Source organism: Hypomesus transpacificus, unplaced genomic scaffold (assembly GCF_021917145.1).
Source record: "Hypomesus transpacificus isolate Combined female unplaced genomic scaffold, fHypTra1 scaffold_214, whole genome shotgun sequence".
In the NCBI taxonomy this organism is placed as follows: Eukaryota; Metazoa; Chordata; class Actinopteri; order Osmeriformes; family Osmeridae; genus Hypomesus; species Hypomesus transpacificus.
Window position 1 is genome coordinate 214,283 of NW_025813753.1, and position 13,759 is coordinate 228,041.

At 45.9% G+C, this 13,759-nt stretch overlaps 1 protein-coding gene across 3 annotated transcripts in view; it reads right to left on the minus strand.

The window, feature by feature from the left end:
• LOC124462464 (rho guanine nucleotide exchange factor 4-like) overlaps positions 1-13,759 on the minus strand; it is a 49,624-nt gene that overhangs the window by 13,755 nt on the left and 22,110 nt on the right. For 2 of the 3 annotated variants that reach the window (XM_047014038.1, XM_047014039.1), the window contains exons 4-5: positions 12,079-12,309; positions 11,609-11,756 (exon numbers count right to left, since the gene is read on the minus strand). In XM_047014038.1, the coding sequence (XP_046869994.1) occupies positions 11,609-11,756; positions 12,079-12,309 (379 nt within the window). Of the gene's footprint in view, positions 1-6,411; positions 7,279-11,608; positions 11,757-12,078; positions 12,310-13,759 lie in introns of those variants that run through there. The other variant, XM_047014040.1, reaches the window with a different exon arrangement.

Here is a 13,759-nt window from a genome sequence, read left to right on the forward strand (position 1 = left end):
AGGAGAAGGAGAAGCCAGAGGAGGAGGAACAGGAGGAGGAGGAGAAGCCAGAGGAGGAGAAGGAGAGGGGAGAAGCAGGTAGAGGAGGAGAAGGAGAGAGGAGAAGAGGAGGAGGAAGAGGAGAAGCCAGAGGAGGAGAGGGAGAAACCGGAGGTGGAGGAACAGGAGGAAGAGGAGAAGGAGAGAGGAGGAGAGGAGGAGGAAGAGAAGCTAAAGTAGGTTATGGAGGTCATGAGCAGGAAAGATATGTGAACAGTTTGATGTTGTGAGAGTGTGTGATATACAGAGAGAGATGTAGAGAGAGAGAGAGAGAGATGTAGCAAGAGAGACAGTGATATATACAGAAAGAGATGTAGAGAGAGAGACAGTGATATATATATACAGAGAGGGATGTAGAGAGAGAGAGAGCGAGAGAGAGATGTAGAGAGAGAGGGAGAAGGCAGGAAGCCTCAGGGTAGTAGTGCACTGGGGCACAAGGAATCAAGCTACTTTAATGAAAGAAACAGATCCACTCCTCTCTCCTTGCTTTACAAGCTGCTGCCATGACTGAAGCATCAGTGAATGGTGGAGGGAGAGAGAGAGAGAGAGATGGACAAAGAGAGAGAGATGGACAGGAGTCAGGTGGCTGAGCGGTTAGGGAATCGGGCTAGTAATCTGAAGGTTGCCAGTTCAATTCCGGGCCTAGCCAAATGACGTTGTGTCCTTGGGCAAGGCACTTCACCCTACTTGAGAATGTCCCTGTACTTACTGTAAGTCGCTCTGGATAAGAGTGTCTGGTAAATGTAAATGTAAATGGACAGAGGAAGAGAGTAAAATATTATGCATAAAGCAATGCAATAATGCAATAGTTCTGCTTGAACAACATTGATGTAATAGATGACAACATCAAAGCGTGGGTGTGCATGAGTGTGTGTGTTAGGCTTCTCTCTCCCTGCCTCAGTCCTGTGGCATCTCCTCTCTCTCTCCCTGCCTCAGTGCTGTGGTATCTCCTCCACTTCGGCCAGTCCGACCTACTTGTGTTCTGGCCCGAAACTGTTACGGAGAATGGAGACACTACACATTTAACATCCACACTACATGAGAGGGGAGATGGAGAGGCTGGAGAGGGGGAGGGGCGTAGGAGAGTGGGAGGGGCATAGGAAAGGGGGGAGGAGGAGGGACGGAGGGTATAATAAGGGTTTTAGTTGGTTCCAACTGGATCGAACAACAATTGTGTTGTCATTGGGAGGGTCGATGCCCGTTGAAAAAACGTCAGTTTTATGGGCAATATTGATTTGGACCCAAATGACTCGGCCATTCTCCTGTGCACTGCGTCTAGACACAGAACCACCACCATGGTCGTCTAGACACAGAACCACTATCATGGTGTAGAGCTCATTAGTTTCCCAAGATAGCGCTGCATGGTTGTGCAGAACTACACTGACACATCAGTTTCACAGGGAGTATGTTCATCTGTATGTGTATAAGCTGCTGTAATGATTGAAATTCCAGGGCATTTTGAACAGAACATTTCTCTAAAACAATTACAAGCTGGTAAAGCCAACAGGGAAGAGCAAGAGAGGAGGGGGTTTTTCTGTGTTCAAGTTCAAGTCTTTTATTTGTCAGGTACACAGAACAACACAAGGTCAGACTGGGCACTGAAATTCTTAAGACAAGACAACGCAACTGACTATAATTGACTATGTCAATGACCATACAGGAGCCTGATGGTGAAGTACAGTGAGGTACAGTAGTGCAATGTTACTGATAGTGCAACCAGTAGCTGAAAGTGACAGAGTATAAGTGACTAGTGTGCAGTAAATCGTGTGCGCGACCGGATGCTTCGGTAACACCTGCCAGAAGGCAACGGGGTAAAGAGACTGAAGGATGGGTGGTAACAGTCTTTTAGAGAATCCTGCCGGCTTTCCTTAGGCAACGTGTGTGGTAAGTGTCCTGTAGGGCTGGGAGCCTCCTGCCGATGATGAACTCAGCAGAATGGACCACACTTCGTACCACTCTCTCTCATGGTAGAATGCACACCAAGCATTTGTACAAACCAACAAACTGCAAAAATGTCCAAACTGAAACGGTGATCCTGCTGGCTGACAGCTTGTGTTCTCCGAACACACATGCAGAGGGATTGTGTCTCTACTGACCTTCAACCTGGATCCTAAATCCCTCCCCCTTAGCCTTCCCACAACTCTCCTATCTAACTGGGACACAAGCTCCAGGACAGGGAGACCCCCTTCCTGTGTCCACCCCACGACCCTAGTCCGGTGGCTGCGAAGCTGGGCTGAGTTGGCTCCCTCACTGACCCAGAGCGAAAGGGGGGGGTGACCACGGAGTCAAAAGTGGAAATGAATTCCAGGGGACAAGCTGCACAACCTCTAGACAGATCCCAGTGCAGAACAGCCCATCACCTCCGGATGACCACAACCATAACCCTAACCATCTCCTCTGGATGACCATAACCTTAATCATAATCTTATTTCCCTCCCTTCCTCTGCCTCCCTCTTGAGTAGCCTATCCAGGGGTGAGGTTTGCTGCCTCCCCCTCTCTCCCCCCTCCTCTCAGCCCAGATGTGGAAATGTCATGTTTTCTGGGTAGACGCATCAGTCTCCACCACACTGATACACTGTCTGGCCTTCACATTACTCACTGAGGTACACCTACACTAGCCTACACACCAATCTCATTCTTTCTTTCTCTCTCTCTCTCACACACACACACACAAGCTGTTCAAATTGAATTAGTGCCCAGTCACAAGTCACATGGTGATTGCAGATATGACTAATGCCCCAGTCCAGCCCAACCCAACACTAGCTTAGCCCTGCCTCATCTCAGTCTAGCTCAGCCTAGCCCCTGAACAGACCACCCTAGCCTAGCCCAGAACAGATCCCCCTAGCCTAGCCCAGAACAGACCAGCTGTATCTCCAAGTGGAGCAGGACGCTGAAAGGCTCTGGAGTTTGACAGGAACAGAACCTTATCAACATAGTACACATTCCCAGTCTGCTGTTGGGGGTTGTCAAGGTGATGAGTCCCAGAGCGTGAGGGGATCATTCTACCGCCATGCTCTGGGTGTTCAGCTGCTATAAAACTATGTCCAGACTCCATATTCCAGTGACTTTCTGTATACTTCCACACAGCAGAACTACAACAATGTGACAAATAACTACATCTCAGCTACCAGGCACAAACAAAAACATTATTACAGTACAAAAATGAAAACTTTATTAAAATAGATTGCTAATTAATGAGTAGCTTTCTCATTCACTTTTTGTCATTCATTTGCTAAACACTCCAGAGACACTGTCAGCAGAACTAGACAAAACTAGGATGGAGGGTAGGGGGAGGGGGATGCAGGAAGAAGGGATGGATGGAGAACTGAGGGAAGGAGGGAATCAGAGATGGAGAGGGAGCGATGGAGGAGAGGAAGATTGGCATTCTTGTTTCAGGAGAAAGACCTCCCACCATTTGTCTTTCCGATGACATGGATACATAATTTTAGCCTAACCCTTTTCAGTAGGTTCATAGAAAATTGTAGTCTGTCAACAATATGGCCGCTTCCACTGTGAGAATGCAAGAGGGGTGACGGTGACAAGAGAAAATTACACTTTTGTTGTTGTTGAAATTGTCCCACAATTAGAGTGGCTAACTGCAAGCTAATGGAGAGCCATTTGTGTTGAGGGAACAATCAACGATAAAACTGATGGATAATTAACCTAATTATTCTACCAGCAGATGGGCCACTGTTACTGGCCACAAAGCAATCAAACACAACCACCTTTTTTCCAGACAGATTTGGAACAAGTGTGAATGACAGAGGTGATATTTGTATCATTTCTAAACATTATTATGGTATGGATATTATGGAATGGTTTATACATACCAATCTCCTCAAAATGAGGTTTCACTACCTAATTTGAGGGAAATGACCCACTATGCCAGTTTATATTTGTAACTATTGACTGGCTGAAAACCTTGCAAAGGTGGTTGTATTTGATTGCTGTACATCTGTGGCTAGTAACAGTGGCCCATCTGCTGTAGATTCATGACCTCACTGGGGCATTCGCTAAGCAGAACTTCAGGGTTTAAAGCAGATTTATGGTGTTCCATACTATTGTGACATCACCTCATCCAAGCACCCTGGGCCTTCTAGAATCCCATTTAGCTAGCAACGGTTCCCAGTGCCTCCTTCCATTTGACCCCCTGGTGTGGGGGTGTGTGAGAAAGATAAAAGGAGAGTGTATGTGTGTGTGAGAGAGACACTGTGAATATGTAGATTTGCTGTCAAACATAACAATTGTTTTGCCCAAATTATACTTTGAAAATAGGAAATGATATACTGTTTAATGAACTGCAGTCCATTGGCTGTTTCCTGAATCAGTGTTGACCAATATAACCGGTAGCTTCAAATGGGCAACATAACTATATAATAACTAGTCACCTCAATATGTTCATCAGCCACATACAACAGGACAGGATAGAAACTCTATAACCGGTACCACAGACACACAGCTATCAATCTTGCTACCCACAGACCTCCTGGCTTCCTGGTTCATCCATGACCTTTCACCTGACCCCTCAGAGGTCAAATGGTGAAATAAAAAAAAATCTACGTAGCCGGTGAAAATCCTTAATCAAATATTCCATAAGCATGATTTCCTTGTGGCAAAGCCACATGCTGTGTGTGATCTGGACGCCTGGGGCATCTCACTTGGCGCAGCTAGGACATTCCTGGGAGCCAGGTAACAAATGTTGGCTTCCAGCTACTTTTGTTACCTGGTAGAGTGATGGTTTTTGGAGAGAGAGTGTGAGAGAGTGATGGGTGTAAGATAGAGGGTGTGTGTGAGAGAGGGCGTGTGAGAGAGGGTGTGTGTTAGAAAGGGCGTGAGAGAGAGGGTGTGTGACAGTGATGGGTGTGAGAGAGAGGGTGTGTGACAGTGATGGGTGTAAGAGAGAGGGTGTGTGTGAGAGATAGAGAGGGAGAGACAGGGTGGGACAGATAGAGAGGGAGAGACAGGGTAGGATACATAGAGAGGGAGAGCAGATGCTATGTATGTCTGAAACATGTTAGGGTTAGGGTACCACTGTATCTCACATGTGTGTGCATGCATGTGTGTGTGTGCATGTCCACGTACATAAGGTGTATGTAAGGTCTCTCACCATACTGCCACTCTCTAAAACTCCCATTTAACACTATAACACACATGCACATTTATGAAGTCACACACAGGCAAACCCACTAACACACACACATTTCACCATACCAATACTAGCCTACTAAACTCAGTCTACACCAGCAGTGTAAGTATTTTAAGCCATCAGTCTGAAAACAATCCACCCTACTGTAGTCATAACCATGGTACTGCTGATTAGAACCAGTCATTATGCCGCTTTTTGATGAGAAGGAAAAGGTTTGATGCAGCTGGCAGTGTTTGCCTTTTCCAATTGTTATAATAGTGGATGTAGCTAACAGTGTTGGCATTTTCCACAAGTTACAGTGGTTGATGTAGCTAATAGTGTTAGCCTTGGAAACAAGATTTACCCTTCTGACTCACTAATTTAGTCAGTACAGTATTTAAATGTCATTAACAAGAGCATGTTGACAAGACCTGGGAAGATAATACTGTTTGCATCGGTTGCTGAATGCAGTCCCACCCCTGTAGACACAAAAGCCCAACTATAGACACAAAACAAGGCCACCCTAATAGACACAACAAGCACCCTTCCCAGACAACAAGCCTACCCCTATAAACACAACAAGCCTACCCCTATAAACACAACAAGTCCACCCCTATAGACACAATAAGACCAGCTTCATAGGGTGAAATAGACAAGTCCACCCGTGTACATACAAGAAGCCCACCCCTGTACTTACATTACATTAACATTTAGTCATTTAGCAGACGCTCTTATCCAGAGCGACTTACAGTAAGTATAGGGACATTCCCCCTGAGGCAAGTAGGGTGAAGTGTCTTGCCCAAGGACACAACGTCATATTGCACAGCCGGGAATCGATCCAGCAACCTTCTGATTAATAGCCCGATTCCCTAACCACTCAGCCATCTGACTCCCCTGCTTACAACAAGCCCACCCCTATAGACACAACAAGGTCACCCCTGTACATACAACAAATCCCACCCCTATACACATAACAATTCCACCCCTATAGCCACAACAAGCCCACCCCTATAGACACAACAAGCCCACCCCTATAGACACAGCAAGCCACCCCTATAAATACAACAAGCCTCCCCACAGCCAAAAGCAACCCCCATTCTAATCAATGACATGAGGCAACTCACATACAAATGTGTTTTCATTACATTTGTGTGTGTGTGTATGAGTGGGTGTCTATGAGTGTGTGTGTATGAGTGTGTGTGTGTATGAGTGTGTGTGTTTAAGAGTGTGAGGCACCCGTGCCTTACCTGTGGTAGAGTGCAGACTCTCCAGGCTCCAGTATCGTGACAAGACCCCCCTGAGAGTCGCTCCTAGACTGCCACCTCCTCCTCTGTCTCCCACACATCCCAGGCCCACTTCCCCTCCTCCTCCCCCGTCTCTCCCACACCCCAGCCCCATGTCCCCTCCTCCTCCCCCACTGGTGTTGGGGCTGCTGTCGGAGTCGGAGCCAGGAGAGAGTCCAGAGCTGCCACTGCTGCTGCCAGGGAGAGGCCCCTCTGAGCCCTGCTGGGTCCTCATGCTGCCCCGCGGTAGCTGCCCCCCTGGCTTAGCCCTAGCCCTGGCCTAGCCCTGGCCTAGCCCTGGCCTAGCCCTGGCCCTGGTCCTGGACTAGCCGGAACCGTAGCCCTGGCCCTAGTCCTAGTCCTGGCCCGAGTCCAGGCCTAGCCGTAGCCTTACCCCTGGCCCAAGTCCTGGCCCTAGTCCTAGTCCTGGCCCGAGTCCAGGCCTAGCCGTAGCCTTACCCCTGGCCCAAGTCCTGGCCCTAGTTCTAGTCCTAGTCCTGGGTCTATCCCTAGTCCTGGCCCTAGTCTTAACCCGAGCCCACAACCACCCCTGATGCACTGGGCAGCCAAGCACTCCAAGTGGGCAGCAGAGTCCACAAGTGGTGTTTCTGGAGGTTCTGGTCCAGGGCGGGGGCAGCTAGGTTCTTCCCACCTCAGCTCACAGTGAGCAAGGTGGGCAAAGGCAGGTGAAGAGTGTTGTAGTCTGGAGCTATCCTCTATCTTCCGTGGTAGCTAAAGCTGTCAGACCCTGGTCTCAGCGTCTCTGCTGCTCTCTTCTGCTCTCGTCGAATGCAGAGCCTCCCTCCCTCCCTTTCTCTGCCTCGTCCTCCCTCTCTCTCCTGCTTGCTCGGTGTTGCTCTCGCTCGTCTGCACACACGGCTTCAGACTGACATCACTGGGGCTCTTTTAGGGGGGCTCCCTGGCTCTGCTGCGTCATTTGGGTTGGAATAGAGGCTGATGGCTCCTCTATTGTCACTAAGCAAGGAGATCTGATGCAGACCTCTCTGCCTGTCAGGGTACCCCCTTGCCCCCCCCTCCCCCGCTGCTTCTAAAGCACCAACGCTCTAGTCATGTTGTGTGTGTTTGGGTGTGTGCTTGTAGGCGTGTGTGTTTCTGAAATAGAGAAAAAGTATGTGTGGTCTGGGTATGGGTGTATTCATGAGTGTGTGTGCGCTTGTGTGTGTGTCTTTGTGTGGTTAGAGGAGGGGCTGATGAGAGCTGACAGTCAAGGCTAAAGCTTCCTGTGCTTTATAACCTGCCAGGGACGACAGGGCTTCAGGGATGTGGTATCCTGTCTGAGAGAGGAATCAGCTTAGGCAGCCACACACACACGTACTTATTAATTCCATTGGAGAGAGTGCAAGAGGCTGGCCCAGTACAATCAAATCTGTACACATACACACAAATATATTCTGTAATCACAGTGAGCGTTATTTTAGTTACTCCAATTTTGATACAATTTCCTAAAATGCAAATAAACCCAACATGTAAATGGAGTCCTTCACCCTCAACCCAGGCCCTCACCCCGGTCCCTCACCCCCAACCCAGGCCCTCACCCCCAACCCAGGTCCCTCACCCCCAACCCAGGCCCTCACCTCAACCCAGGCCCTCACCCCCAACCCAGACCCTCACCCTGGGTCCTCACCCCCAACCCAGGCCCTCACCTTGGGCCCTCACCCCCAACCCAGGCCCTCACCCTGGGCCTCACCCCCAACCCAGGCCCTCACCTTGGGCCCTCACCCCCAACCCAGGCCCTCACCCTGGGCCTCACCCCCAACCCAGGCCCTCACCCTGGGCCCTCACCCCCAACCCAGGCCCTCACCCTGGGCCCTCACCCCCAACCCAGGCCTTCACCCCGGTCCCTCACCCCCAACCCAGGCCCTCACCCCGGTCCCTCAACCCAGGCCCTCACCCTGGTCCTGTAACTGACCATCCACTATCTGTTTCTGTAGGATGATTAACTCTTCACTCAGTCATCAGTGAGACGAGGACAGAACTCCATGTTCTTAACTTAACTAGAAGATGAAGGATGCTCTCTAAGTGACACCATGTGGCAGCCTCTGACACCATGTGTGTGGAAAATAAAGATCTTAACTTTCTGTTGTCACAAGCGAAGTCCCTGACAGGAATTTAGGGCATGTCCTTCTAACTACAGCTCAACATCCATGCCTCAATGCTTCAATTTCAGGAGAAGATCCAGCCCATTCACCTGCTCCCAGAAGAACTGTGATGCTCAAGAGCACGTACCAAACTGTGAAACTCTGTTGCCTCATTCACGCACACCCATGTACACACACTCATACATGCACAGTAGGGCTGCACGATTATGGACAAAATGATAATCATGATTATTTTGAATAATATTGAGATCACGATTAATTATCATGATTATTTGTTGATTTAAAAAAAAAACGGTGTAAAAAAACATGAACAATCTGGCAGCTGGGACGCCAGATTACACCCATTAAATTACGGTTAACAAATGTTTTTTCATTAACATCAATTAACCGTAAAATAATTGTAATTTTCCAGTACGAGATATATCTGTAATATCACATTACAGGTTGTTCTTTGCCGGTAAACATTACTTTTATTAATATAACTTCTCTGTAAAAAAACTGAAAAAAAAAAGCTTTTTCAATCAATAAAAATAATGATTAAAGCCAAATTAAGTTATAATGATTTAACATGTTCATTCAAAGCAACTCGTGTGCACAACACGCAGCATTCAGATGCTGTAAACAGTATCCATACTGCAGATATTACCGACGCTTCAATTTACACCTGTAGTGCCGATTAACTGCACAAATTGGACAATATTATATTTCGTCGCAGGTCAATTTAAAAGACAAGTTAGATCGGCATCTAACTAGACAACATTCACACTCAGGGTGAACACTTAATTTATCCAAACTACAGACCATCACATTACACATATCTAAACAGAATGAACACAAAACTCCAAACAATGCTTATCTAACTAAGTTTAAACCTTTAACTCTGTAGCTTTTCAGCTTGCTGCATTCTGGGTAACAGGAGCGTTGCCGCTCCACAACTATCTAATCAACTTATCTTCGTCCAACTCTGGCGTCTTTACATTTATTCATTTAGCAGACGCTTTTATCAAATGCGACTTCCAAGAGAGAGCTTTACTATAAGTGCATTGGTCAATGATCATAAACAACGAGATAGCCCCAAAAAGGCTTTTGCAGGCTTTGTAGTCTTTGATATTGACTGGTGCATGCTGGGATTGCATGACGTCAACTACCCGGGCTCAGTTCACAGTTCAAGGTTCCTATGTCTAAACCAAAAATTATGTTAATAAGTTATTTGTCCGTAGGATGAAAGTAAATATCTACAAAATAACTATTAAAATTGCTAGTTTTGATAAAGTGAAGTTGTGTTTTAACAGAACATTTTCGTGAACATTTTATTAATATTTGTAAAAAAAAAGAAGACATTTGAGTGTATTTTTAAGTAGCAACATTTGGCTGTAATTCTTATGTAAAATTGTAAATTTACAGTTTGCCATTGTCTTTTTATCTGTATTTCCTGTAATTCAGAAATACAGAAAAAACACGTATAATTTACAGAAAAAGTGTGGTAATTAAAAAATATATATTACAGTGTGCTTTCATATCCATATTGTGCTACATTCCTGCTAATGTACAAACATGTACAAAAATATAATTTTTTGAAATGTAATATAAAAACTAATTAAGAAAATGTAACAAAACTTCAACAGGGCATTTTTTTCCATTTTAAATTGTGTAAATATATCTTAGTAAACAAAAACAAAAACAAAAAATAACAAAAGAAAATCATTTTATGACGCATTTTAAATATCCTCGATCACGGGAATTTGATCGTGGGAAGCCAAAATCGTGATTGTGATTAAATTCAATAAATTCTGCAGCCCAAATGCACACCCATATACACACACTCATACACACACACCCATATACACACACTCACACACACCCATATACACACACTCACACACCCATGTACACCAACCCCTGCACGCATGTCTGTTTTGTAACTGCTTGTATTGTTTTGTATCTGTGTGTGTGTGTCGCTACAGACTGTAACTATGTAAAAGCTACCTGTCATTGATATGTAGTAATATCACTTCCTCAGCTCCCCTCTGTCCAATCTGAGCCAGTCACCATATCCATACCCTAACCCTAACTGAGTCACCACATCCATACCCTAACCCTAACCGGGTCACCACATCCATACCCTAACCGAGTCACCACATCCATACCCTAACCGAGTCACCACATCCATACCCTAACCCTAACCCTAACTGAGTCACCACATCCGTGCTCTAACCCTAACTCCCCAGACACACTCACACGCTCACAAGAGGAGGAAACAAGCACCAAGCTATCCAACTGCCCTGAATAAGGAACTAAAATGTGTTGCAAATACATTCCTAATAGAGTGTGTTTATCTTTACCCTCCCGCCCTTCAGCACCAGAAGACAGAGAGAATAACCAGACAGCTCAAGCACTGTGTCCATCCCCAAGAGGCCTGGACTCAGTAAGATGGAAAAGCGCCACTAATGCAGAACAACGTCTTCATGGCAGTCCTGAAGCTCTTCATGGTTTATAAATAATTGTGAGGGGGGGAGGGGTAGTCAGGTGCTAATGTGCATTTACATGTCAACTATTTACTCAGAATACAGTGGATGTGCTGCCTTACATGTCAACTATTTACTCAGAATACAGTGAATGTGCTGCCTCCTGCTGGTTAGAGTACAGAACTACGTTGCTGGTCTGGGCTCAGAGTTTGCAGGGACAAATAAAGTTGTTGCTCAATGGAAGCTGCTGGCATGTAAGTACAGCTCTACCATGCTATATTTCCCTGTTCTATGGTAAATACAGCTCTACCATGCAATTTAACCCTGCTCTATGGGTAATAATGCTACCATGGGAGTCAGGTGGCTGAACGGTGAGGGAATCGGGGTAGTAATCTAAAGGTTGCGAGATCGATTCCCAGCCTGGCCCAATGACGTTGTGTCCTTTGGCAAGGCACTTCACCCTACTTGCTTCGGGGGGAATGTCCCTGTACTTACTGTAAGTCGCTCTGGATAAGAGCGTCTGCTAAATGACTAAATATAAACTATCACTATGCTACATGGAGGAAGGCTACTTACAGTGGTAGGAGGGGCGTCTTCTCCAGCCAAGGCAGTCCAGTCCTACAGGGGTGCTCTGGGAGAAGCAGTGGGCCTTAAGGGGCGTCCCAGATAGCCTGTACATGGTCCGCAGTGCCTCCGTGGCTGAGAGGGAGACTCGGGCATGGGCCTGGGGAGAAAGCAAAGCTGGGGATTGAATTGGGCCTTTTTTTTTTACTTCACATTTGTATACTGTTGGTTAATGTTTAAAAAACACATTTGGCAATATGTCAATCATATATTTGAATAAAGCTTTGCTGAGGAGATGAACTGTGTTGAGATGTGGCTGACAGTTAAACAGCAGGACATGAAAGACATAAAGAGGACAAAAAAAGAACAAAAAACAAAACTGAAAAGAGAAGAAGACTGTCTGGCAGATGAAAAAGAGAAGGAAGACCAGGAAGGAGGAGGGGACTTCCATCTTGCTGTGGAGTCTGTCACGGTGGTCTTACTTTCTCCAGATCTTCAGATAAGTGGGTGTTCAGCTGTCCCACGCTGCCCCTCACCGCTCGACGTAGCGCACACTGCCGTTGCTTCTCTTCCTCAATCCACAGGTCGTCACTACCAATCCGGTGACCGCGTCTCATTGGTGTAGATCTCACCGGGGCAGTCCCGTGAAGCTTCCTGTCTGCTGCACTTTTTCCTCCTGATTGGCTGGCTGGTTTACGGCCATCTTGTGTGGCCTTTTGAATGAACATTTCACTGGTTTATTAACTTTAATGACCGAGATGCCGCCTTATTATAAACAAACTGCATGTAGAAGTAATAAAACATCCAGTTGCAGCATTGTACTATTGACAATTTAGAAATATAGGTATGTTTTATGTCTGCTGTTTCAAAGTTTAATTGTTTTGTATAAGACTCATCATGTATTGGTGCTTAAAGCACATTAAATACAGGTATGATACAATCACTGCTCTTACATATACACTTGTTAAATCACTTCAGTTTACTTCACTGATGCATTATACACTCAACTTACTCTGACATTTCCTATGCCCATCAATATAAAGCTATAAAATAATTAGTGCTGTCAAACGATTTAAATATTTAATCACGATTAATCGCATTAATGTCAGTTAACTCCCAATTAATCGCACATTTTTATCTATTTTAAATGTACCTTGATATTTTTTTTTCCCTCCACAACGTTAACAGGCCTATGCAGTAGCCACCCGTTTATCTATGGCTGCAGTAAGTTTGTTCTTAGTTGTGGTATCCAAAAACCTTGGAGTGAGATTTGGTGGGGCCAACCAAAATGTTGCTGCAAAGCACCCCCCCAGGCGAGTTTTCACGGGTGTTCGCGTATCTATGTTGCTTCACTCCGTGTACTTACATTACATTTACATTTAGTCATTTGGCAGACGCTCTTATCCAGAGCGACTTACAGTAAGTACTTGCGCCTCGTCTGTTACTGTTTGTAACGTTAGCAGGGCTACTTGGTTAGCGTTGCCTTTTCAGAGTGAGAAATTCAAGGTGTGGAGTGAGAGTGTGTGAACTGGTTGAAATGCGTGTGTTTCACAGCCAATGCGTGAGAGTTGGCAGCCCTGCATCAAGTGGTATTTCAGACACCTTCTGTGTTCCATGCTGGGACTGGACGTGCTGCAATGATAGCTCAGTTCACAACGACAAAACACACAGATCACTTTGGTCTTGTCAATGGAACCATTTGGCAGCTTTTTTAAAGTAAACTTTCCATTCAGAATCTTATTGGCATCCATGTCGGCGTCTTGTGCTCGCCTTCCACTTATAACATAACGCTAGCCTACTACTCTTTGGCCGGCTCGCAAGCCCAAACAAGTGTGTTGTCTGCATTTCAACCAGTGCCTGTTGTTTTGTTTCCGGTCTCGTTAGATCCGGTGTGGTTTTGTAGTTTTTCTAACGTTACTAGTTGTTTTAACACCATGTGAAAAAACTACAAAGTTTGATAGGCCAAAAAGAAAGTTAATCTTGCGGAGAAAAAAAATTATGCCGTTAAAATGGGTTTGCGTTACACCGTTAATAACGCGTTTAACTGACAGCACTACAAATAATAAAGCTTTAACCTGTCCTAGCTAAACCCCGGCACGACCCTGCTGCTACCACTAAGGGGGTATTACCTGTTGTTACCACTAGAGGGGGTATTTCCTGCTG